General features: G+C 51.0%; 7 protein-coding genes across 7 annotated transcripts; 5 read left to right on the top strand and 2 right to left on the bottom strand.

The window, feature by feature from the left end:
• Window positions 1-193: 193 nt before the first annotated feature.
• Window positions 194-965, top strand: AKAW2_60418A (uncharacterized protein; the record flags this gene model as incomplete). Its single annotated transcript, XM_041692541.1, has 2 exons — window positions 194-281; window positions 349-965. The coding sequence occupies 2 exons, from the start codon at window positions 194-196 to the stop codon at window positions 963-965; spliced, it is 705 nt and encodes a 234-aa protein (XP_041545916.1).
• A 378-nt stretch (window positions 966-1,343) lies between these two features.
• Window positions 1,344-2,007, bottom strand: AKAW2_60417S (uncharacterized protein; the record flags this gene model as incomplete). The annotated part of the gene is made up of 2 exons (XM_041692540.1): window positions 1,344-1,847; window positions 1,948-2,007. The coding sequence occupies 2 exons, from the start codon at window positions 2,005-2,007 to the stop codon at window positions 1,344-1,346; spliced, it is 564 nt and encodes a 187-aa protein (XP_041545915.1).
• A 586-nt stretch (window positions 2,008-2,593) lies between these two features.
• AKAW2_60416A (SDR family oxidoreductase) lies at window positions 2,594-3,817 on the top strand (the record flags this gene model as incomplete). The annotated part of the gene is made up of 6 exons (XM_041692539.1): window positions 2,594-2,648; window positions 2,703-2,961; window positions 3,017-3,180; window positions 3,237-3,436; window positions 3,491-3,641; window positions 3,696-3,817. 6 exons carry the CDS (start codon window positions 2,594-2,596, stop codon window positions 3,815-3,817), a joined length of 951 nt encoding a protein of 316 aa, XP_041545914.1.
• A 502-nt stretch (window positions 3,818-4,319) lies between these two features.
• Window positions 4,320-6,245, top strand: AKAW2_60415A (uncharacterized protein; the record flags this gene model as incomplete). The annotated part of the gene is made up of 1 exon (XM_041692538.1): window positions 4,320-6,245. One exon carries the CDS (start codon window positions 4,320-4,322, stop codon window positions 6,243-6,245), a length of 1,926 nt encoding a protein of 641 aa, XP_041545913.1.
• A 567-nt stretch (window positions 6,246-6,812) lies between these two features.
• AKAW2_60414A (uncharacterized protein) lies at window positions 6,813-8,047 on the top strand (the record flags this gene model as incomplete). The annotated part of the gene is made up of 2 exons (XM_041692537.1): window positions 6,813-7,049; window positions 7,124-8,047. The coding sequence occupies 2 exons, from the start codon at window positions 6,813-6,815 to the stop codon at window positions 8,045-8,047; spliced, it is 1,161 nt and encodes a 386-aa protein (XP_041545912.1).
• Window positions 8,048-8,859: 812 nt separating this feature from the next.
• Window positions 8,860-12,372, top strand: AKAW2_60413A (GTPase-activating protein; the record flags this gene model as incomplete). The annotated part of the gene is made up of 3 exons (XM_041692536.1): window positions 8,860-9,664; window positions 9,721-10,072; window positions 10,119-12,372. The coding sequence occupies 3 exons, from the start codon at window positions 8,860-8,862 to the stop codon at window positions 12,370-12,372; spliced, it is 3,411 nt and encodes a 1,136-aa protein (XP_041545911.1).
• A 1,110-nt stretch (window positions 12,373-13,482) lies between these two features.
• Window positions 13,483-19,110, bottom strand: AKAW2_60412S (putative Rho guanyl nucleotide exchange factor; the record flags this gene model as incomplete). The annotated part of the gene is made up of 3 exons (XM_041692535.1): window positions 13,483-14,214; window positions 14,267-14,536; window positions 14,602-19,110. 3 exons carry the CDS (start codon window positions 19,108-19,110, stop codon window positions 13,483-13,485), a joined length of 5,511 nt encoding a protein of 1,836 aa, XP_041545910.1.
• Between the last annotated feature and the right edge of the window lie 2,190 nt (window positions 19,111-21,300).

Here is a 21,300-nt window from a genome sequence, read left to right as displayed (position 1 = left end):
GCAATCAACTGTCCCTGAGGGGTCGCCCGGAGGTTCGGAAATTAAATCAATTTCAGGGTCCATCAATTAAAGCAGTAAATAGATAATAGAGAGATAACCCCCTTCACCACACCATGTAGCTTTTATAAAATTATTTCTCGTCGTTAGAATAACCGTACCAAGTAATTATTTATCCAGCAGAGAAAAAGACACCATGAACTTCACCATCATCAACGGCCAAATCTACACCCCGGGCCTAGCCATCATCGATGCTCCACAGCCCTATACTCCCCTCGGAGGAGGTACGTCCATCCATCCATCCACCATAACAACTCTCCCAACCACCCAACTAACCAAAAGAAAACACAGACACCCTCCAAGTCGCCATCGACACCTCCGGCGACGGCCAGCTCACCTCCAGCTCCTCCACCGCATTCCACACCCTCAACCTCTTCCTCACCTCCACAACCACACACAAAAACCTCACTATATCGAACGGCACCACACCCAGCGCCAACAACACCTACGTGGGGCCCGTGCTAGACCTCGAGCCCTCGTCCACCGTCAAGCACGTGAACTGGATCTGGCCGGCTTGTTTCGTAGGTAGTGGCGGGGATAAATCCCCCCGGGGAGATTATAATATCTCTGTGCATCAGGGTTTCCGGTGGGAGGGGACGGATTACTATACGGTGTTTGAGTTGCCGATTTCGGTGACGAATGCTATTGGGGAGAGTGAGGAAAGGGTGGATTGTGCGGTGTTGGAGAATGAGTGGGTGGGGTGGGAGGCGCTGAAGGAGAGTAATGAGACGTTGCCGGGGCAGCCTTGGGTGAGTGGGAGTCAGGGGGGTGGGAGTGGGAGTGGGAGTGAGGGTGAAAGTGGAGGAGGTGATGAGAGTACTAGTGGGAGTTTGGGGAGGAGGGGGTATAAAGCTGGGGTTATGGGGTGGGTTGTGTTGGGGTTGGTGATGGGGGTTGTTATGTGTTGATTCTATTGGGTGGGGGGAGATTCAGTTGGTGTGTAATGATAATGGTAATAAGTTTCGGGTTGTGATATATTTCTAGAGCAGGCTCGACTCTTCATGTGGTGGATTGTTATTTCTTCATTAAGGTCAAATACATAGATAGGTAGTAGCTCTCAAACTCCGATCCAAATTGAACGCTCATCATCAAGATAGGAAGGACACTAGGCAATCTCTAGCCCAGTATACATACAACGGACGCATCGTGGCGGTCGTGAATACATGACCAAAGGTGTTAAGACAGAAAGAGAAGATAGAAGCAAAGAACACAAATGAGGGAAGTGGATAGAATGAAGCCCAGGTGGACTCATCATGCACGTCTCATCCGATACCTGGTTGGTCCAATTAAATGGAAGGCCGACGGTCGCCCCAAAGTCCAACGATACCCATGGCGAGTGCAAGTCCAGAGAAGACAGCTCGCACCTGCTGGAATCGACGCTCCGTGTTCATCTCCTTCTGCACACTTTCACCGTTGACATTCTCCTCTGCCTCGACCACCACGATGTCCTCATCCTTCTTCTGCTTCTGGACGGTCAGGCAGCCGCATCCGGTGTCCTGCAGAACAGACTGGACCCAAGCTACGAAGCCATCCTGGCCGTGGAACCAATAGTCGAAAACATAAGAGCCAACGGTCGAGGTAACGCACATCCAGATCAGATAAGGGTGCTTGCGCTGTTTAGAAGAGAGGCTATACGCGAACAGGAGACATCCGTTGGCGATGTTGGTCAGCCGCAGACCATGCTTACGGTTCAACCGCTTCACCTCGTTGAGGGACCGGGACGCGGTGGTAGCAGTGGGAAGAAGACTCAGGGAGGGGATGGCGACACAGGAAGCGGAGTATGACATGCCCTAGAGATAATACATTGCACGTCAGTTGGCGGTTGGACAGCTTTGAAGAGAACTAGCCCAGAAGGCTCAAAATCTTCGCAACAGGCCATAGAAATCATACCGTGAGCAGTCCCAGGGACACTGTGCCAACGAACTTCGAGACGGTGATGGGACACGCCATGGTGATCGCGGGACGAAAGTCAATGCTGCAACAGGAACGTTGTGACTTGAAAGATTTGCTCCCCTAAGGAGGATGGGAAATCACTTTTCGAGGCGCCTGATAGAATGATTTGTTGATTGAAGACGTGGTGCGCTTGAAACTTCAAGGCGGGTGTAAAGATAAGGCCATAGAAAAGTTCGCGATGGCAGAAGAAGTGACGTTGTTGCATGCCTGAGGCTGGCGGAGACCTGTCAGCCAATCACCAGCTCGCTGTTAACATTCCGAGACGCATCCGAAGCTAGTCCTATTCCAGCTAGCTCTTTGAAGTCATGTCTCCCACGGAACTAAGCCCAAAGGAGGCACAAAGAGTGGATTCACCAAAGACTAACCTACCTAATAGAGTTTAGACCCGATTAGTATTCAAGACGAGAAGCCGAGGCTTGGACTCGGAGTAACCGTTGGATTGCGGAGATTCCATCCAACAACCACCCGGGGTTTCCATTATAACTATCAACTCTCTGGGGTAACCTGAAAATCGCCAAGTAGCGACTTAACAAGATCGTCCTTCTCATACATACAGTGTATATACTTACATAATATTCTTACCATGTCCCTCCCCAAAGAAGCCTACCTAAGTAACACGTGGAAGGATGGCCTGTTCAGTGAGTCGGCCGTGGCGGTCACCACATGCTCCGGCGGTCACTGACAATCAGCAGCAAACAAGGTCGTCTTCTGTACGGGAGGCGCAGGAACCATTTGCAGCGCGCAGGTTCGTGCTCTGGTGCATCTAGGTGCCAATGCTTGCATTATTGGCCGAAATGTCGAAAAAACCGAGAAAGCAGCCCAGGACATTGCAACTGCCCGTCCGGGTGCTAAGGTCATCGGCATTGGTGCAGTGGATGTACGAAAGTTGGACAGTCTTCAAGCTGCAGCAGATCGCTGTGCCCAGGAGCTGGGTGGTATTGACTATGTCATGTAAGTGTCACTTCGTTATGGCTGGTTCTCTACTAATCTGGGTTAAACTACCCAGTGCTGGGGCGGCCGGAAACTTTCTAGCCTCGATCAACCAGCTCTCGGCGAATGCTTTCAAATCGGTCATCGACATTGACGTTCTGGGATCCTACAACACCCTCAAAGCGACGATCCCATATCTTGTTGAGTCGGCGAAGAAGCACAGAATGGACCCAGAAACTCGTAAGTGGACGAAATCGCGATATTCGCGATAAGCTCTAACATCAGGCCATCATCAGTCAAACCCTCTGCAGCAGGAACTGGAGGACGTATCATCTTTGTTAGCGCCACTCTTCACTATCGCACGGCACCTTTCCAGACGCACGTCTCAGTCGCCAAGGCAGGCGTGGATGCGCTGTCTCACAGCGTGGCCATCGAGTTTGGCCCTCTGGGTGTCACTTCTAATATCATTGCGCCCGGACCCATTGCTTCGACAGAGGTTTGTATTCGTCCCACATATTGTATAGATACGCACATCTAAATTTTATCGTAGGGCCTTGATCGTCTCCTTCCTAGTGATACGAAGGACACGTACATCAAGTCACAGCCGCTTGGCCGAGTCGGCTCAGTGCGCGACATTGCAGATGCCACGGTTTATCTCTTCGCGGACACTGGCAGTTATGTCAGTGGTCAAACTCTAGTGGGTGAGTCTCATCTTATCCGAATTCACCATAAATAGTATGTTAACACCTTTATAGTTGACGGCGCATCCTGGCGGATGTCGACCACTGGGGCAACATCGGGTAAACTTGCGTATCCCGATTTCCTTCTTTCAGGCAACCCCGTTCCCAACGTCAAAGGCCAGAAGTCTAAGCTGTAGAAATCTGTCTTTCTTTCTGGGCACAGGGTAGACACTGTCTTGGTTTGCTATCTCCCATAGAGAATACTCTTTGTTTCCCGGGTTGGTACATAGTATACTTTAGATAAAGAAGTCTTTAAAAAGTGAACAAAGGCACAGTGTGCTCCAACTCTGTACTTAGACATCATGTTTCATCAGGACATATAATAAAGACTATTTACAGTTTCAGACAATGCCTTGCTTCAGCACCATTCAATGTAAGATAATTACTGAGCAACCACGTAATGCATGAAAGCAACAATGGACTGGCTTTTTAGTATGCCGGTAGTCTACGTTGTTATGCCCAAGACAGATAAAAGACTGGCACACGAACTACCTGCTATATCAATAATTCTCCGATGAAATTGAACTCGAATATCTAGCCTCACGTCCAACACGAGAAAAAGAGGCACTTCTACTCCCTAATTACGAAAAAAACACCTTACGCCCTCTCCCTAACTCCCAATTCTGCACACCCGCCAAAATGTCAGGCAGACGACCACCCAACCAACGGAGGATACCTATCGGAGCACATAAGCAAATAACTGCATCCGAAAACGACCCCGAAGAATGGCCGCAGGACAATGACAACATAACCCAACAACTCGCAGAAGCACAACGAAAAGCCTTAGAACTTGAGAGGGAGAACAAGAACCTAGCAAGCCAATTCCATGATTTGAACCAAGTGCTTGTTGAGCGAGAACAAGCCTTCGCGGAATCGGAGCAAGAGCTGCGAAAGACCCAAAAAGATCTCAAAACGATAGAATCCCAAGTCAAGACGAACGAGGGGCACGTCCAAGCCGCCTACAGCGAAAATACTATGCTTAGTACGAAGATTAATGCGCAAAGTGGCCAGATCAGTCGCCTTCGTCAAGAGCAAAAGAAGTTGAAAGACGAGGAGGCTATTCGCCGTGCTGAGAATGAGAAGTTACAGCAGCAGATGCTTGAAGCAAGTCGAGAACTGAATGAACTTAAGCAGAAGCTTGCGGCGAAGGAATCGGAGTCGGCAGCGCAAGAAGCGGAGAAGAGGCAGCTTGCTGAGGCGATGGATAAATATAAAGGGAACGATGCTGAATTAAGAAAGCAGTTGAATAGGCTTGCGGAGCAGGTGCATACGAATGATTCTGCGATGGCAATAGATACTGTCGCACCTGTCGCACTGCCTACACACGCGATGTCAACCGCCTTGGTTCCTTACACCCAGAATAAGCTGATTGCTAGCAACCCCTTCGGCTCCTTCAACATCCAGAAACCATCTCTGACATTGAGGCAGGAATTGGGAAGTAGCTTATATAGTGGATCGCAGAGCACCGCAAGTAGCGATGCCCCGACACCGGGGGCCCAGAGAGGCAGCATGAGCAGCATTTTCAGCGCGCCAGCGATCCCTGCTCAGAATCTTAGGCCACCCATAGAGGCGGTTCCGGTGGACTGGAGCAATATCCAGCAGGCTGCCAAAACTGGCGCCATTCCGCATGTGGGACAAGCCCCTGTACCTAGTTCCAGCCTGAAGCGACCTTTTGCTGGATTGGAAGCCTTGCAGGGCTTTGATGGCTCGGAAGAGGCGATCAAGAGGCTGCGTGTTGCTGCCGATCAGCAGAATCTTGGGTCTAATCCAGACAACTCATTTTTGACTCTTTTCCAAACGTATTTGCAGACGATGCAGGAGGCGACTAATCGGAACCAGAGTCAGCAAGAACAGTTAGAGTTGTTCAAGAGAACTGTCCAAGCTCTGACCGCGCAAGGCAATATGAGCATTGGAAGTCAGTCTTCGGACCCCCAGATTAGTTGGATTCATGATTATCAAAAAGCTGCTGCACAGGCAGCGAATGATCCTTCTAAAGCTCAGCCAAAGGCTATAGTTACCGGCGTCAAGCAGTCAAAAGGATCACAGTCCAAAGAAAAGCCAAAAAGATTCCTCACACGTACACCGACTAAATTCGAATCATGGCCAGTATATCTGGAAAAGAGATATAACCCGTCGACTTTATTGACAGTACCACCTATTCGAACGACGCGAAAGAAGTTTGCCAATTTCTCAGTCCCTGGTGCATTTGTTGAAGATGATAAGACTGATAGCACAGGGTCGGAGTCGCAGGGGGAGTTTCAAACCGCACCAGAGTACTTCGAACCTCAGGTCAGTGTCCCAGAGCAAGTACCGATACCACCTGCTGTCATAATGGCACGGTTGGCTTTGTTCTTAGTGGGAGCTTTTATAATCGTGACGGCCGTGGTTGAAAATCTCTTCGGACAGACGAATAAAACACAGGACGTCTGGATGCAATACAATGAGGTACCTGAGGATGTCTTGGCCAAAGTCCGGGGCAGCGGACCCCCTGTTGTAGGGTCGATGCAGGGCTTGGATTACACCTTCGCAAGATTCGTCGATATCAGATCACGTCTAGTGGGATGATAGATGAACCCGGTCTGCTGGTACAGAGCGGGTATGCGATCTCAGGGAGCAAAGAAAGTTTATTCCAGAGTATTCTATCCATGCCTCGTGTCTTGCCTACGATAATCAAGATGGCTTATGCGTACAAAGTAGTTGTGGTGCTGATCGACCACCATAAAATGAACGGGATTCAAGGCTATTTTAGGAAATCTATACCACGTGACTAATATTTTGCAGCGGATGCGTCAGCTGCTTCCAAAGAGGTAGGCGGTGGGAATTTCATGCGTCACCTGCTCCACCCGTGCGCCATCAACAGCCAATCAGGAAAGAAATCGGGCGATGCGCGATTCGCCTTTGAACCCCCCTCCTGGCTGGCTATGCAAAGAAGCGCTCGCTGGTGGAATCCATATCATCAAAGCATTCCCCCCCATTCATCTGTTTCTTATTTTTCCAGCTGGATATCATCCGCTTTTCATCTCAATAACTTTTGTTCCCATCGCCAACCGATTCCTTCCTTTCATCGTTCTTAGTTTATAGCGCCTTTCCTCCCGTCTTATCGGTGCCTGGCTTAGATCCGCCTCGGCCACCATGCACCTCCGTTCGTGCCTTGTGGGGAGTATTCTCGCTCTCGGCGCCAACGCCTTCCTCGTTATCCCCGAAGTCGAGGAAGCCGTCGCCCCTGAGGGTGACTTCCCTCCCCTCCACCCTTTGGAGGTTTATGCTCCCAAGAAAGAGCAGGTTGAGCTTGCCTGCACCGAATGTCCGTTCCGTGAAGTCAGCGAGGATGGGAAGGTCAGCTGGACTGACGGCTTCCAAACCTCTTTGGTAAGTGGCTCCGAGCCGGTGTTTAGTACGACATCGGAAAAGTGAAGGGACATGTATGCTAACAGTCGCTGCAGTTGGTTGACTTCTCCACTGAAAATGGCTTCCTTCTGGCCAACGGTCGTCAAATCTTCCCTCCGCCACCTCCCACTCTCATCACTGCCGTTCAGCGCCGGGCGTCGGATGGCGTAGAAACGGAACCCATCCCGTTGGGATACGCTGTGGAGGAAATGCCTTTGCCCACTCCGCCTGAGGACCCTATGGATTTGGTCGCTGTGCGTTTCACTGTCCTCGACCTCGATAGTCGCCCGGTCCCCTTGGATACGGTGGCTTTGACGCTTCTCCATGACCCTAGCAGCGGCGAGCTGTACATCGCCAAGACTGAGATCGAAGAAGCGACCCCCGACCGCGTCTCTTGGAAACAGTGCCGCGGAAAGCCCAAGTGTCTGAGGAAGCTATTGTTCAACCGGATGCGTGCCTTGTTCGCAGCGGCCAAGGCCCGTATGCTTGGAATGGCACCTAAGCCGAAGGGCTGCGGTGGTCCTCACGGTTTGGGCTTGCCTCCCCCGCCCCGGCCGCACCATCATCACCACCACCACCCCGACGACAAGTTTGACCCTGAGCGCATGCCGCCCATGGAGGGAGAGGAGGCCGGGTTCCACGGCCACATGGACAAGTTTGACCGCCCCCACCATCATCACCACATGCACCACATGCACCATGGCCAGTGGGAACGCACCGTCCACCGCGTGGTCCGTTTCATCGTCGTTCCCGCTGTGCTGGGTGTGTTGGCTGGTCTGGCCGCGAGCGCTCTTGGTATGCTGGTTGGCCAGATCGTGGTCTTCATGTGGCAGCGTTTCCGCCGGTCTACTCCCAAGAAGTCTTTGGAACAGGGTACTGTGTCTGAAAAGCAGGGTCTGATGATGGAGTCCGAAGATCTTCCCCCGGCGTACAGTGATGAAGAGCCTGTAGCTGAGGAAGTATCTTCGGCTAAGAATTAATTCGACCCTCAATAATATTTGCTCTCTTTTGCCCCTTCATACCGCATATTAAGATACTGCACCGTTCTTGATCTTTGCTACAAAAAGATGAATTTGGCAAGACTTTCGGGCACCTCTCAAAAAAAAACAAATACATCTCTGAAATTTTCGTTGGTTTATTCAAAGTGATACTGTAAAGCGAACCCTCGTTTCAATTTTCTTTCTCTTCTCAAAAAAATCTTTTCAAACTCATCTTCATTCGATCATGATTTTCCGCGGGGATTTATAGTTCGCTCTCGGCTTTTCCCTGTCGGCTGTACCAAGCTACTAGTCAGACTTCACTAGCTTCCTTATGTAGTTTCAATATGGTTATAAGTTGTTCCGTAGCGGAAGCACTGTGCATTAACAGTAACACCTACACTAAAGCAGGGGTGCACGTAGCTGCACTAGGGCTACCTCGTGGATGTTTCAGAGCAAGACAGACCCTTGTCACGTGAGGATATTCACGGCCGCCTGCCAGGAACGGCCGCCGCCAACCTTCCCCTCCTCTTCCTACCAATGCCAACCGTCATCGCCCCAGGTTCTTCTGTCTGTCGCAGCCAGAAGCCCTCGCCGGACGATGTTGCGCTAGCTCTCTACGATGACCCTGATCCCTCTTGTGAATCATTCGTGGGCTTCTGTGCATCTTCCTCGCCGAACCCTGACTGCCGCTTGAGCTCCAGCAGCTCCCGCTTCCGTCCGAATCGGCCGTCAGCCGGATACTCACCCCAGACGCAGGAGGATACCTGCCAGTTCATTCATTTCACGCCACCGCACCAAGTTTCTCGAGCGCCATGATGCAGTGGACGTCATTCGTTCAGAAAGCCCAGTCCTTCATCGACCCGGCGAATTTCACCCTTCCTACCCTCTCCTCCGATCGCAATCCGTCCAAAGCCTCCCTGTTTCGCCAGCAGTTCCGCCTCCCCGATTCTCAAAACCCGCTGCAAGAGATCACCGCAGAGCTCATTCTCCCTATTCCTCATACCTCGTCACCGTCTCATGGAGAATCCAATCGCCCTTTTGTTGAGCGCCCCGGGAACCGTTATGCCGGCAGACTCCATCTGAGCGAACGGTTCATCTGTTTCTCGACCCAGCCGACCAGCTTCGCGCCCTCTGCTAGTCTTGGGGCATCGACCCATTGGGCCGGTCAAACGAACGGCACAGGTCCCTCTGGAAATGGATTTACTATTCCGCTCTGCTGCATCCGGAGGGTGGAACGGCTCAACAGTCTGAGCCATGTCTTCTCCCTTGCGTTGACGACATGGAATGGTGCGCTCGGAAAGCAAAGCCCCGACTTTGTTCCGCAAAGGTTCACAATCCAGCTGGCTGGAAGCAGGCAGGCCTGCGAACGCTTTTGCGATGGTTTGAAGAAGGGACTGCGCGAGTGTATGAAGGAAATCGAGAACCTGCGCGTTGTCGTAAACGACTGTTACTCGGAATATCTACTGTCTGGTGCTAAGTCAAAAGCCCAAAATGGCGAGACAACTGAACAGCGCCAGCCACCCGATGCTGGGCTGGGAATGATATTCCGTTATCCCGGTGACGCTCGCAAGCTTCGGGATCGAAGTAAGATGAGACTATGGGGAGAATATTTCAGAGGTATGCAGTCCAACCCGAGTGCTATATATTAGGACTTTTGTTAAGTAATATAATAGAGAATGGCCGCAATGCCACTATCATCCGTCAGCCGACCTTCCATAAATTGATCAGAGTCGGTCTGCCCAATCGTCTTCGCGGCGAGATCTGGGAGGTGACGTCGGGCTCGCTTTACCTTCGCCTGAGATCACCGAAGTTGTACGCCGAGACGCTCTCGAAGTTCTCTGGGCAGGAGTCTTTGGCGATTGACGAGATCGAGAAAGACTTAAACCGCAGCTTGCCTGAGTATGCTGGGTTCCAGAGCGAAGAAGGTATCGGTCGTCTTCGGAGGGTCCTCACTGCCTACAGTTGGACCAATGCGGAGATCGGATATTGCCAGGCCATGAATATCGTCGTTGCGGCTCTCTTGATGTTCGTTTCCCAATACCAACCTTGGAACTGAAGCTGACCCTTGCAGTTACATGTCCGAGGCACAGGCCTTCTTTCTGTTGTCTGTACTTTGCGATCGTCTCCTTCCCGGGTACTACTCCACGACAATGTATGGCACATTGCTCGATCAGAAAGTGTTTGAATCTCTGGTCGAGAAAACTATGCCTGTGCTCTGGGACCACCTCACGAAGTCTGATGTGCAGCTATCCGTTGTTTCTCTCCCATGGTTCCTTTCCCTCTACATCAACTCCATGCCGCTAGTCTTCGCCTTCCGTGTGCTGGATGTATTTTTCCTCGAAGGGCCTAAGGTTCTCTTCCAGGTTGGCTTGGCCATCCTTCGGATCAATGGCGAGGAGCTTTTGGATATCCAGGATGATGGTTCATTTATCTCAGTCCTCAAGGCATACTTCTCGCGCCTCGATGAATCGGCCCATCCGAGGTCTGAGAACCCGAAGCTGAGGGCCATCACCCGGTTCCAGGAGCTTATGGTTGTCGCCTTCAAAGAATTTTCCCAGATCACTCACCAGACGATTACGGAACAACGTGAAAAGCACAAGGATGCCGTTCTAGAGAACATTGAAAGTTTCGCCAAACGGACATCCATTCGCAATCTTGGACCGGATAGTAAGAAGCTGAGCATGGATGATCTGGGCGTCATCTATGACCGTTATTACGAGGTTCTCTATGACCATCAGCAGAGGCAGAAACTCTTGGACGAGGAAAAGAGGCGCCAGGAAAAGAAACGGGTTGAGAGAACATCGATCCTTGGGCCTCCTGTGGATAGAGAGGTCGGTCGTGTTGGTCTTGGTCCCAGTCCCACCCACATGGATTATGACGCTTTCCGGGAATTCCTCGCAGCCACAGCAAAATGGGCAGTGGCGGACTCGCCCCCTTCACGAAAGGAGTCAGCTGAGCAGGGCTTCAACACTCTGAAGGGCTGGGGCAAATCCGCTTCGTTGTGGAATAATAAGCCCGAAGCAGCAGATCATGAGTTCACACGACGACTTTTCCGGAAATGGGCAACGGACCCCGACGAAGGTCTGAGTTTGCAAAACGTAGTCAACGGCCTTGCAAGACTCAAAGGGCCTCGCGACATCATGAACAACATCCAATACTTTTTTGACCTCTACGACGACGAAGGCACTGGACGGGTGGATAGAGAAGGCATTCTTCGCATGTCAGAGGCGCTTCTGTTTCTTTCTCGGCGAGGCTTTGACCGAGCTATTTCTCCCACGCAGTCTGTCGAAGACATCAAGACAAGTGAACGTGACCCGGATAGACTGAGCACAGACGAACGTTTCTTAGGCAGTGTCAGCTCTTTCATCCGTCGTTGTTTCGAATACGCAGATCCCAGCCATCCGGACAGCAGAGCAGCTGAGGAGCAGAAGGATCAGGCGGATGCGGAGGAAACAGCCGATAAGCTTGGGTCCTTCAGCATCGGTGATGATGATGAAGAAGATCTCATCGATGTGAATGAAGACACCAAATCGACTGCGTCGGCTGAAACCGAAACACCAGCGAAGCAATCGAATGAAGACAAGTCCAACACACAGCATAATCGTGCCGTCTCCGAATCCGCAAACCCCGCGCTCGATCCGAACAATCCTCTACACATCACCCTCCCCACCTTCCGCATGGTGATTCTTGCTGATGAGCTGTTGGAGCAATTCTTCGATACATTCTTCCCACAATCATTCCGCCTTTCCGATCATGGATTACAAGCTTTGGCCTCCGCGTCTCTCTCGTCCAACCTCACCACCTTCTCCAACATCGGCGTACCCAAACCTCAGTCCAGCGCAGCAGCCGGTGCATCGGTGGCAGGAGCTTCAGGCGGTATCGTACCGCCAGGCAAGGGTCTCCGCGGAGTCCTGGACAACATCGTATCAGACGGTATCCGCATGGCCGCCGAAGTCAAGAAGAGAATGGACGAAGCACAACGCGAACTGGAGCGCACCGCCCTCAACCGCGACGACGACGAAGAAGACGAAGAGGAAGAGTACGACGGTCGCGGCGGCGTTGCCAGCGCATCCGCCATGGTCGGCGGCATCTCCAGCTGGGGCGCAGGTGCCTACGGCGCAGACCCCGAGCGACGAAGCGTCAGAGACGCAGATCGCGATCTGCTTGAGGGAGCCGAAGTCATCAGCATGCGTGGCAAGGATGATGCATCCTTACTCGACGATAGAGACGAACATGAGCACACAACAGCACAAGGATCCCAGAGCCCCCATGAGCCAAGTCAAGCCGAACACAACGTCATCAGCAAGGTCGAGTTCGAGTCGTAAATTTCACCCCCTCATCACTATCGTCCATCAATCACATCACTCCCCCACCCCGCCCACCCCATCTTTCAAATCTGTCTCTCACCCCTATCTTCTATCTCCTACATTGTCTGTGTCATGATTTTACATCTATTCCACTGGTTACTTAACTGCCGGTCATCACCCCATACAATTGCTGTCTATCCTCGTTTAGACGTCTGCTGATTGTTTCTGGAAGATCCATTGTATGTATGCATGCATGTACCATGTTGTTATCGCATCCCCCGCAATACAAAGATCTACTTTACTTTGCACTCAGGAAAACATGTAGTGTGATTCGTAAAATACTTCCGCTGTAACTAAGCGAGCACATACAGTTTATCACTACGTACTAGTAAGGCTATATCTGAACTCGTGACTGCAAACTGGAATGGAATGTATGCTACAGCTACCGGAAGAGACCACCAACCCGTCCCTTGTCGGTTTCATATATACAGTATGGTGAAAATCTTGTGAAAAATAATTTATTATCCAGAAAATATAATATAGATAAAAAGTTAAATATTCCAGTTCTATATATAGTAGTAATATTAAAATTCTATCTATAAAAAATTTTAACTTTACTAATACATAAATAATATTAATATATCTAAAAATCCTGTACTATCATGTACTTTAATAAACTATAATATATAAATAAATCTTATAAATTAATTATAATAAACAATGACTGAATTTCTTAAATTAATCCGAATTACACATATAAACAAGGTGAAGAAAAAAGGTACCAAAACTGAGTTTTATGCATTACAATGCGAGGCTATCTTATGTATGTCTGACTGACCATGCCAACTATGTATGTACAAGATCGAACAAACCCGTACTCAATGGCCCAAAAAAAGGAAACTGCCCTGGAGTACGGCAAGAAACATGAAAAATGGGGAAAGGAAATATATTCACCATGAAATTGAGAAGGGAAAAATGGGGGTATAGAGTCAAAAAATAAATAATAATGGGGTAAGAGAGATGTCGAAATAGAAAGGGGGAGAAGGTGAAGGGGTTAAAATTGAAGGAAGCTGTAAGCTGGCTTAGGTAGGAAGGACATTCCGCACAAGTGCCATGCGAGTAAGGAAATTAATCCTTTTGCCCTTCGTTCTCGATCAACTCGAGAATCAATTGACTTCGCTCGTATTCGGGATGTTGCATGCATATCTTGACGGTGCGGCCATTGTTTGCCAGAGAAGCACCGTTGGATAACCCGCTGGAGAGATTGACAGCACCTCCGGTGCTTGTGGGGATGCTGTTTGCACCAGAACCCGGCATGTGGCTGCCATCGTCGAGGCAGACCACACCGTGGCCTGGAATTACCTGACGTAGGCGGCCGTTCATGGCATTACGCACCTCGACGAAGTCATCATTGAACAAGATGAGGAACCTTCCGTAGAGGCATGCAGAGTGGGCATGTCCCACGAATTCCATGACCACGCTGCGCGACACATCGCCATGTTTGTTCACATACACTGCACATTCAGTGTAAACGACCAGGAACTCGCTGTCACTGAGGCGGAACATGCCGAGTGGGCGTAGAGCACCAATCCGCTGGGCTATACTGCTCAGATGGGCTTGCGCTTCAGGAGGGGCTTCGGATCGGAAATCGGGGACCGACCACGTATGTTTCTTGTCGATCGTGAGAATCTCGATGCCACGTTGAGTGGAGATCGCCAAGGAAGAGTGGAAGAGATTCATGCCATAGCTCTCGGCGGGAATGTAGAATTCATCGTACTCCCGGAAGAACTCCGTCTGCGAACGACGAGAGAAAAGGCGGCTTCTGCTGCTCGACGACTTTTGCGCGACTGGTTCAAGTATCTGTAGACTGATGAGTATGCGAAACAATGTGGGAGGCGACAACAGCACAAACCTTAAAAGTGGACGATAACCCATCTCGCTTCTTGTACATGACCAAAGTCCGGTCTTTCATGTGCCCTGCCGCAAAGAAACCTACTTCTCGACTGCCCGATAGTTTCTGCGGCGCCCGACGTGAGGAATCCGTTGTTGCTTGTGCTGCAACGCCGCTCGGAGGGCACACAACATCCAGGTGGTAAGCAATCAGCGATTTGTCTGCAATGAGCAGGAACACGTTGAATTCTTCGAAGACAGCAATTTGTGTCACGCGTACAATAGGTATAACCTGGAAGCACAATTAGTATGAGGACGGCGTGTAGACGACACATGTGATTGCAAAGAGCTACTTACCCGAGTCCAGCCACGAGGGTCATTGTAGTCCGAAACATACACACCATAGTCAGTGCCGATGGCGCATCTCATGCGACCAGGGGGCTGCTGGAAAACAGTGGCACAGTGGACGCCAGTCCGGCAAACTGGCGCCGGCCGTGGCGAGCCATGGTACCGCTCTTCCACGTCCTTGATAGCACGATCAAGAGGCGTCCCGTCAATAATAACACCAGTAGGGATGTACGAGTTGTCGGAGGTGCCAAATGCAGTGTCAGCGAGAACACGCAACCTGAACGGCTCCGCATTCTGCGCGAACAAGGCGGCAGCATGTTTGGTCTTCGCCTCGGTTATCTTGTCGCACCAGTCTTGCCTGTTTTGGGCCGAAAAAGCATAGAGTGTATAGGTTCCTGCTTTCCCGAGATGCTTGACCTTGAACGGATACAGGATTTTATCGTCTTTGGAACTCTCCAGAACCGTGGCAGGTACCAGAGCTCTGCCTCCGTTCGAGTTACCCGAGCTGCCAGAATTGCCGCTGGCGGTATGGGTTAAAGGCCCGCCGGCAGCACCACGACCAGCAACGGCTGCTGGTGATTGCGCCACGACTCCGCGGACCGCAGACTTCACGACCGGGTCATCATTGGTGCTCTCAAGAACCAAAAGATCCATGGGGATTGGCAATTTGGACACATCGTAGCTCTCATATTTCACACTCCTCGACGTGTCTTTAGCTGTGAAGGCCTTCGCAAGGACCAAGTAATGGTCAAAGAGTATGGCGTGAGTGTCCACCAAGAATCTTGTCCGTGTCCCTGGCCGCTGCAGGTCTCCCCGGAAGACGATTTCGCGGCCCAGATGCTCCAGGTTGAGTTCAACGTCCTTCTTCATCTCAGGACGGAGCTGGAGCTTGGTAGAAAGCTCCATGAGATCAACCTTCCTACTCATCTCACCCACCTTATGATCACATTCAAGCGCCACCATTTTGATCTCATCAATCGCTTGTGCGAGATTTGTCTTCTCCTCGGAATCTTTGACCATGTTCTTGTGCACTGTCGAGAGGAGCAGGGTGTACCGCTGGATACGAGTGATGGGAGCTTTGAGGTACGTGTCCCAGCTGAGACGATTCGACAGCTTGTGGTCACGAACTTGGCTAAGAAATTGCCGGAAATGAACGTTCCTCTCCGCTTCCTTGCGCACCACGTAATTGGCATTCGGGAACGTTGCCGCGTAGTCGACATAGGCCATCTTTGCCTTTCGGATCCATTCCCGAAAAATATCACTGAATCCAGCAATGAATGGACCCTGTTCTTTCTGCCGGTACTTGAGTTGAGCCAAAAGATGGTCTTCGTTGACCTTTTTGACAGCATCCACCTTCCCAAACACATCGTTCAAAAACCGGTTCAGGCGCTTCGGTGCGATTACCGACGGTTGCATATTTGCCAGCTGATCCCGATAGAGCTCGCGCAAAACATCTAGTTGTGAAATGTAAGAATCTTCGGTGGTCACAATCTCGTGCAAGTTATTCTGTCGATCAATCTCTTTCTTGGAGTGCGTCTCCCACACCTCCTTGGGGACCTTGTAAAAAGTCACCCAGTCTTCTGCTTTCTTCTCCGGCTCCATCATCTGCGCTTTGAGATTGACCTTTTTCAAAGTGCGCATGCAGTGGTGCGAATAGCAACGTCCGAACACTTCCGCCTCCTGTTCGTGAAGGCGGGAGGAGTAGCACCCTGTGCCCGTTATCTGGAATAGAACGCCTGACAAAGTTCCAGTGCCGAATTTGACCCATTCTTCATCCTTCACCAAGGCTCCCTCCGCCAGCATATTCTTCACTACCCGTGCGGCTAAAGTTTCCGCATCGGCCATATTCATCGTCGGTACTTTGTGGGTGAACAAAGCAACAATTGCCTCAACAATCGCATGTTCCTTTAGATCCGTCTCATCTTCGCTAAGCTCGCGAATCCAAGCTAAGATGGAGCTTAACGCCCATGGCTCCGTACAGCGTCGGAATTGTTCTGAAGACAATTTTGTTGGGTTGAACTTCTTACGGCGTCCCGCAGGGATGGTGGGCAGATCAAGCGTCATGGCAGCAGCAGCATCCGGGGAAACGTCAAGCTTGAGCGCGCCATACTGTTGCTGCCGTAATAGCTCCTGTTGTTGTTTATACTTCGCCCGGTCTGCATCGGTTTTCGATCTGATAGGGGGGTCAGTACGAGGTCCAATTGGATGACTCGACAAAGAAGTCGACCGTGGAACTTGGGTAGGGCTGGACACGGTCGAAGAAGCGTACGAATCTGGAGCAACAGGGAATTGGGAAGATGTATACTGGGTAGAGCCCCGCCCATCACCCTGCTCGTGATGCCGGTATGTCCCTGCCGGCATCAAATGCGACATTAAGTTCGGATTACTTGCCGGCTCTACGGGAGCCGGTGGAAGTGGTCGCATGCCAGGATGGAAGAAGAGGTCCCCAGGTTCCTCTCCCCTCCCTGAGCTCTCACTTCCCGAGTGTTGCAAACCATTATTTTCGGAGAAGGGACCGTCGGTCTCATCACCGTAATCGAAACTCATCCGGCGTCCATACGCTCCAGGTTCCGACAGGCCCCCGGTGCCACCAGCGTCCACTCGTGCATGATGTTGCATGTCATTGTACGGATATCCAGATTCATCGAGCGCTGTAGGCGGGTAGTCATAATCATCTGAATACTCCTCATGCCCGTCTCCAAAGGGGTTAGAACCTCTCATAGAGCCGGAAGAGGGCGCAAGCCTAGGATGACCAGCATCATCATTATGGCCATTTGCGTAGTGATCCCCCTCGTCATATTGCGAAGCACGACGATAGCTTTCGCCATATGACCCCAATTCGTCCTGCTGCCAGTCTTGCTGAGGAGACGGTACGCGATTCTCGGACCGCGATCCGTATGCACTTATGATAGAAGCAGTCGTCTCCCGTCGCGCACGGTCTTGCAAGCGTTCGGCTTGTGCTTTGTCTTCCTCATCTGCCATTTGCAGCATAGCTAGACCTGCAGCCGCCTCTGCATCACTATCATCGCTATACGCATCGTAGTTCACATATTGGCCGGTGCCAGTGGCGATGCTGCCATTAGTGTGAGTATGTCTCTCGTCAGGGGACAGCCGCGGGCCCGCTGATTCGCTATTCGATGGTTCCAGGACCAATGCACTGTGAGGATTCACATGTGATGGATCCAAGCTATAGCCTGACTCCCCAGCCGTCCGTCGATCCGCAACTGCAGCCTCGACCTGTTGCATCAGCTCATCATAGCCAGGCCTAGTACTTGGTCGACTATCCCGGCTTCCATGTCCGTTGGCAGCCATATAGGGCTCTGAATCTACATCCGCGTCAATCGGCGGGCCAGGTAACGGGCGCGACTGCGGGTGTCGGGTCAAAGTGTCTGTTCTACGCGGTGACATTTGTGTTTGAGAGGGATGGATCGGCGGTGTTGGAAGGGATCGGCCTGATCCGGGACGTGTCAAACTCAACCGCTTGCCGAAGGCTTCCTCGGTGGGTGTCGAGTGAGCTGGCGGTGCAGGAGGTTGTTCATCGAACGAAGTAATGACATCTCCAGGGTGAGGCGGCGACTGCGGCAGGTAGTTTGGAACTTGGGCACCTCCAGCGTAGGGGTGGCTTGCAACATTCGCAGAACCAGCAGTAGAAGAGCTGTTGGCAGATATGTAGGTAGCACTAGTTGTAGAAGGTGATGCTGTGCCATAGGATAAAGAGCCGGATGAAAGTGTGGTTGAGGATGATGCCTGCTGAGTTGTGAACCCGTACTGCATACCTGGCGAAGCATTTCCATACTGCGGGGAGGGACGGCTTCCATATGGATGGTCCGGTCCCCGAGGAGGTGGAGGCGGCGGCAACTGCGGGTGGGGAGGACCCCAAGTTTGGGGTGTAGGGGGAGCATGTGCAAAAGCGCTGGTGGGCTGTCTCTGCACCGGGGATGCGACGAAGCTAGCAGGTTGGTAGGCGGCTGGATTATAAGGCTGGTGGCCGGTGGCTGTTGCGCTGCTATACGAGGTGCTGGGCCCAGTATATGCCAGCGGGCTGAAGCCTACCTGCTGCTGCGATGGTGTAGGGGGCAAGGCATATTGCTGAGGGTTATATGCATGCTGGGTAGGTGATGTGGCAGCCGGAACCGACGAGGTATACTGGTATTGGTAACTCGATTGCGAAGAAGCCCGGGCGCGCGACAACTGAGGCGAAGTGGGCGCAGGGACGTGCGCGTATCGAGGGTCTGCGTAGTCATCGCGTCCAGAATTCATGACATTGTAACTCGATTGACCCTCTGCCTGTGCATTCCAGCCCGGATAGCGAGCATTCACCTCGGTGGACCTGGCGTTCTGGGAATTAGGGGAGCCCAAGAGACCCGCGTCGTCCCCCACATTATAACTGGGCATCCTCCGTAACTGTGGGCTCGTCGGCTGGGTGGGATAGAGATCATAACGGTTGTGCTGGGTGGGATTCGGTGGGGAACCGGGCGGTTGATTGTAGGATGGATAACCATTCTGGTAGTGCGCCATGGTTGTTCAAGGAGGCCCAGCGGGAAGTGGACGGCAGGTTGGACAAGGATGACTGCACGCGACAAGGAGAGTTAGGAAGACGAGGCTCCGAACGGCCTGGGAAGGATTCTCCCGGGTTGAGTGAAGATAGATCGGCTCACTTTCAAGACACCGACAGAGACCACCGGAAGCCCCGATCCGATCAAGGCCAGCCTTACCACCACGAGATAAGATGTAGGAACTAGTCGTAGGACCAGTTACCACCAACAGTGGATTGTTGGTAACGATAGGAGGTCGAGCCTCATCCGGACGTCGGCCGACCACAATTAACAAGGAGGTCCGGGGAAAAGAGATCCACCTCTAGACATACCCCAGCAGACAAGGGGGAGGGGGATGTCCCACGGTCGGAAAGAATATGGTTCGAGTTGAGACGAAGCAGTAGGGCCAGGAGGCAGAAGGAGGGGGAGGATTAGGTGGAGGGGAAAGGGGGTGGGGAAGGGCGTGAAAGATTAACGGAGGGAAAAAGAGAGAGAGAGAGGGAGGGAGGGAGGGAGGATTGATGATCTGGTCTTGGAGTAACAGTCCGTCAGTCCGTTTGGTGGTTGTTTTTGTGCCGGTGGACACTCCCTCTTCTCCTAACTCTTACTACTAACAGTTAATTCGCTGTGCTTGTTGGGTAGGCGGTCAGTTCCCATTTTCTATGCCTGATGCTGAACGGTGTCGTTCATGCCTGTATGCCTGATTGTCGGCGAGAATGCGAGTGGTCCAGTCAGTTTACATGGAAGATATCTATCGCCTCGTACTCGGCAAAACGTGGCAACCTTGGAAATCATGGTATGACATTGAATGAACTTCCACGCAATCTTGATTGATCCGGACATCAAATCCGCGGCGTTTGTTTGCTTGCGGTCACCACAAATTGTACCATTGCACAGCAAGCAAGCAAGCCATTAGCTTGACAACAGAATGCTGCAAAATGCTGCAATTGCAGTCTTTTTTTCTCTTAGCGTATACCATTATCATTGATATTGCAGTGCTTCCAGTGCTAGTACATAGTAGTTGGCTAAGTATGGCGGAGGCTCAGTCTTACCCGAGCCGAGCACGAGACTAACTAAATGGCCTTGGAGTCCAGAATCGACAAATCCTTATCAACTTTATGTCCTTGTTTTACCTCGTAGTTCACCTGATTCAAATCCTAGGTTCGTATTATGACACTCATAACATACTGTAAACCCTTGTCTTAATCTCGCTGTCTCCTCCGGATAGTATTGAAACTGCGAAGATACAGATAGTATATATAGAAACTGTCATACTATTAGTACGCGTGGGTCTCAGAGAGTGAAGAGGGTAACACAAACATAATGAAAAGTTTATAAAGGTCACGTACAGTTATAAATAGCTACCAATAGTGAGTCTTAATCATAATCTGAATATATAACAAGTAGTAATACTAGGAACACAAGTATTATTTCAGTCTCAAGGATGCCATGAGCTGAAGTCTCAACCTGAAACTCACCCACTCTAGTCATAATAATAGCTTCTACAGTGGTGCACTACCGACAAACTATGATAGAACATTAATGCGACTTCTGGTGTACTGTGTTTAGGAATAGCTGAAATTATCCTTACCTGATTCTTAGGCCTTATAAAAGAGGGTAACTACATTTGACTGTGATGTTAGCACTATGAGCTCCCTTTTCCAATGATCGGACCTAACAGTGGCGGGTATCCTTTGCTACCTGCTTGATGTTTGTCACTGATGGATTCGGAATACTATACTTCCGAATGCCAGCTTGATCTAACATCATATGATTGAGAGGCTGGTACTAGGTGTAGAGTCATCATATCTTCAACACTGACTAGAGGGGGGTGGTATTGGTATCAAATAGTTACAAACACAAGACCGATGAATATGTACGGACAGCCTGGAATGGAATTGTAACCTTATAGAGCAATAAATATCAGGCGTCCCGAAGCGATCCATAATTCATTGTCCCATTATGGTAGGGTGGCAGTGGCTCACCATCATCCATGGTAACTAATCTGACAGCTCGGAAGGGTTTAGATCCGGGGTAACGGTGGGGTTTGGCGGATGCAGAGCTAAAAAGCCCCCGAGATACGCATCCAATACGCACCCAATCAGGACCGGCGTTGAGAACCTTCCGCGGAAGTGACGCTGAGATAATGAATGATGACCGAATGGAGGTCGAT

The sequence above is a fragment of the Aspergillus luchuensis genome, chromosome 6 (assembly GCF_016861625.1).
Source record: "Aspergillus luchuensis IFO 4308 DNA, chromosome 6, nearly complete sequence".
Taxonomy (NCBI): domain Eukaryota; kingdom Fungi; phylum Ascomycota; class Eurotiomycetes; order Eurotiales; family Aspergillaceae; genus Aspergillus; species Aspergillus luchuensis.
This window is presented reverse-complemented; position numbering and strand designations above follow the sequence as displayed.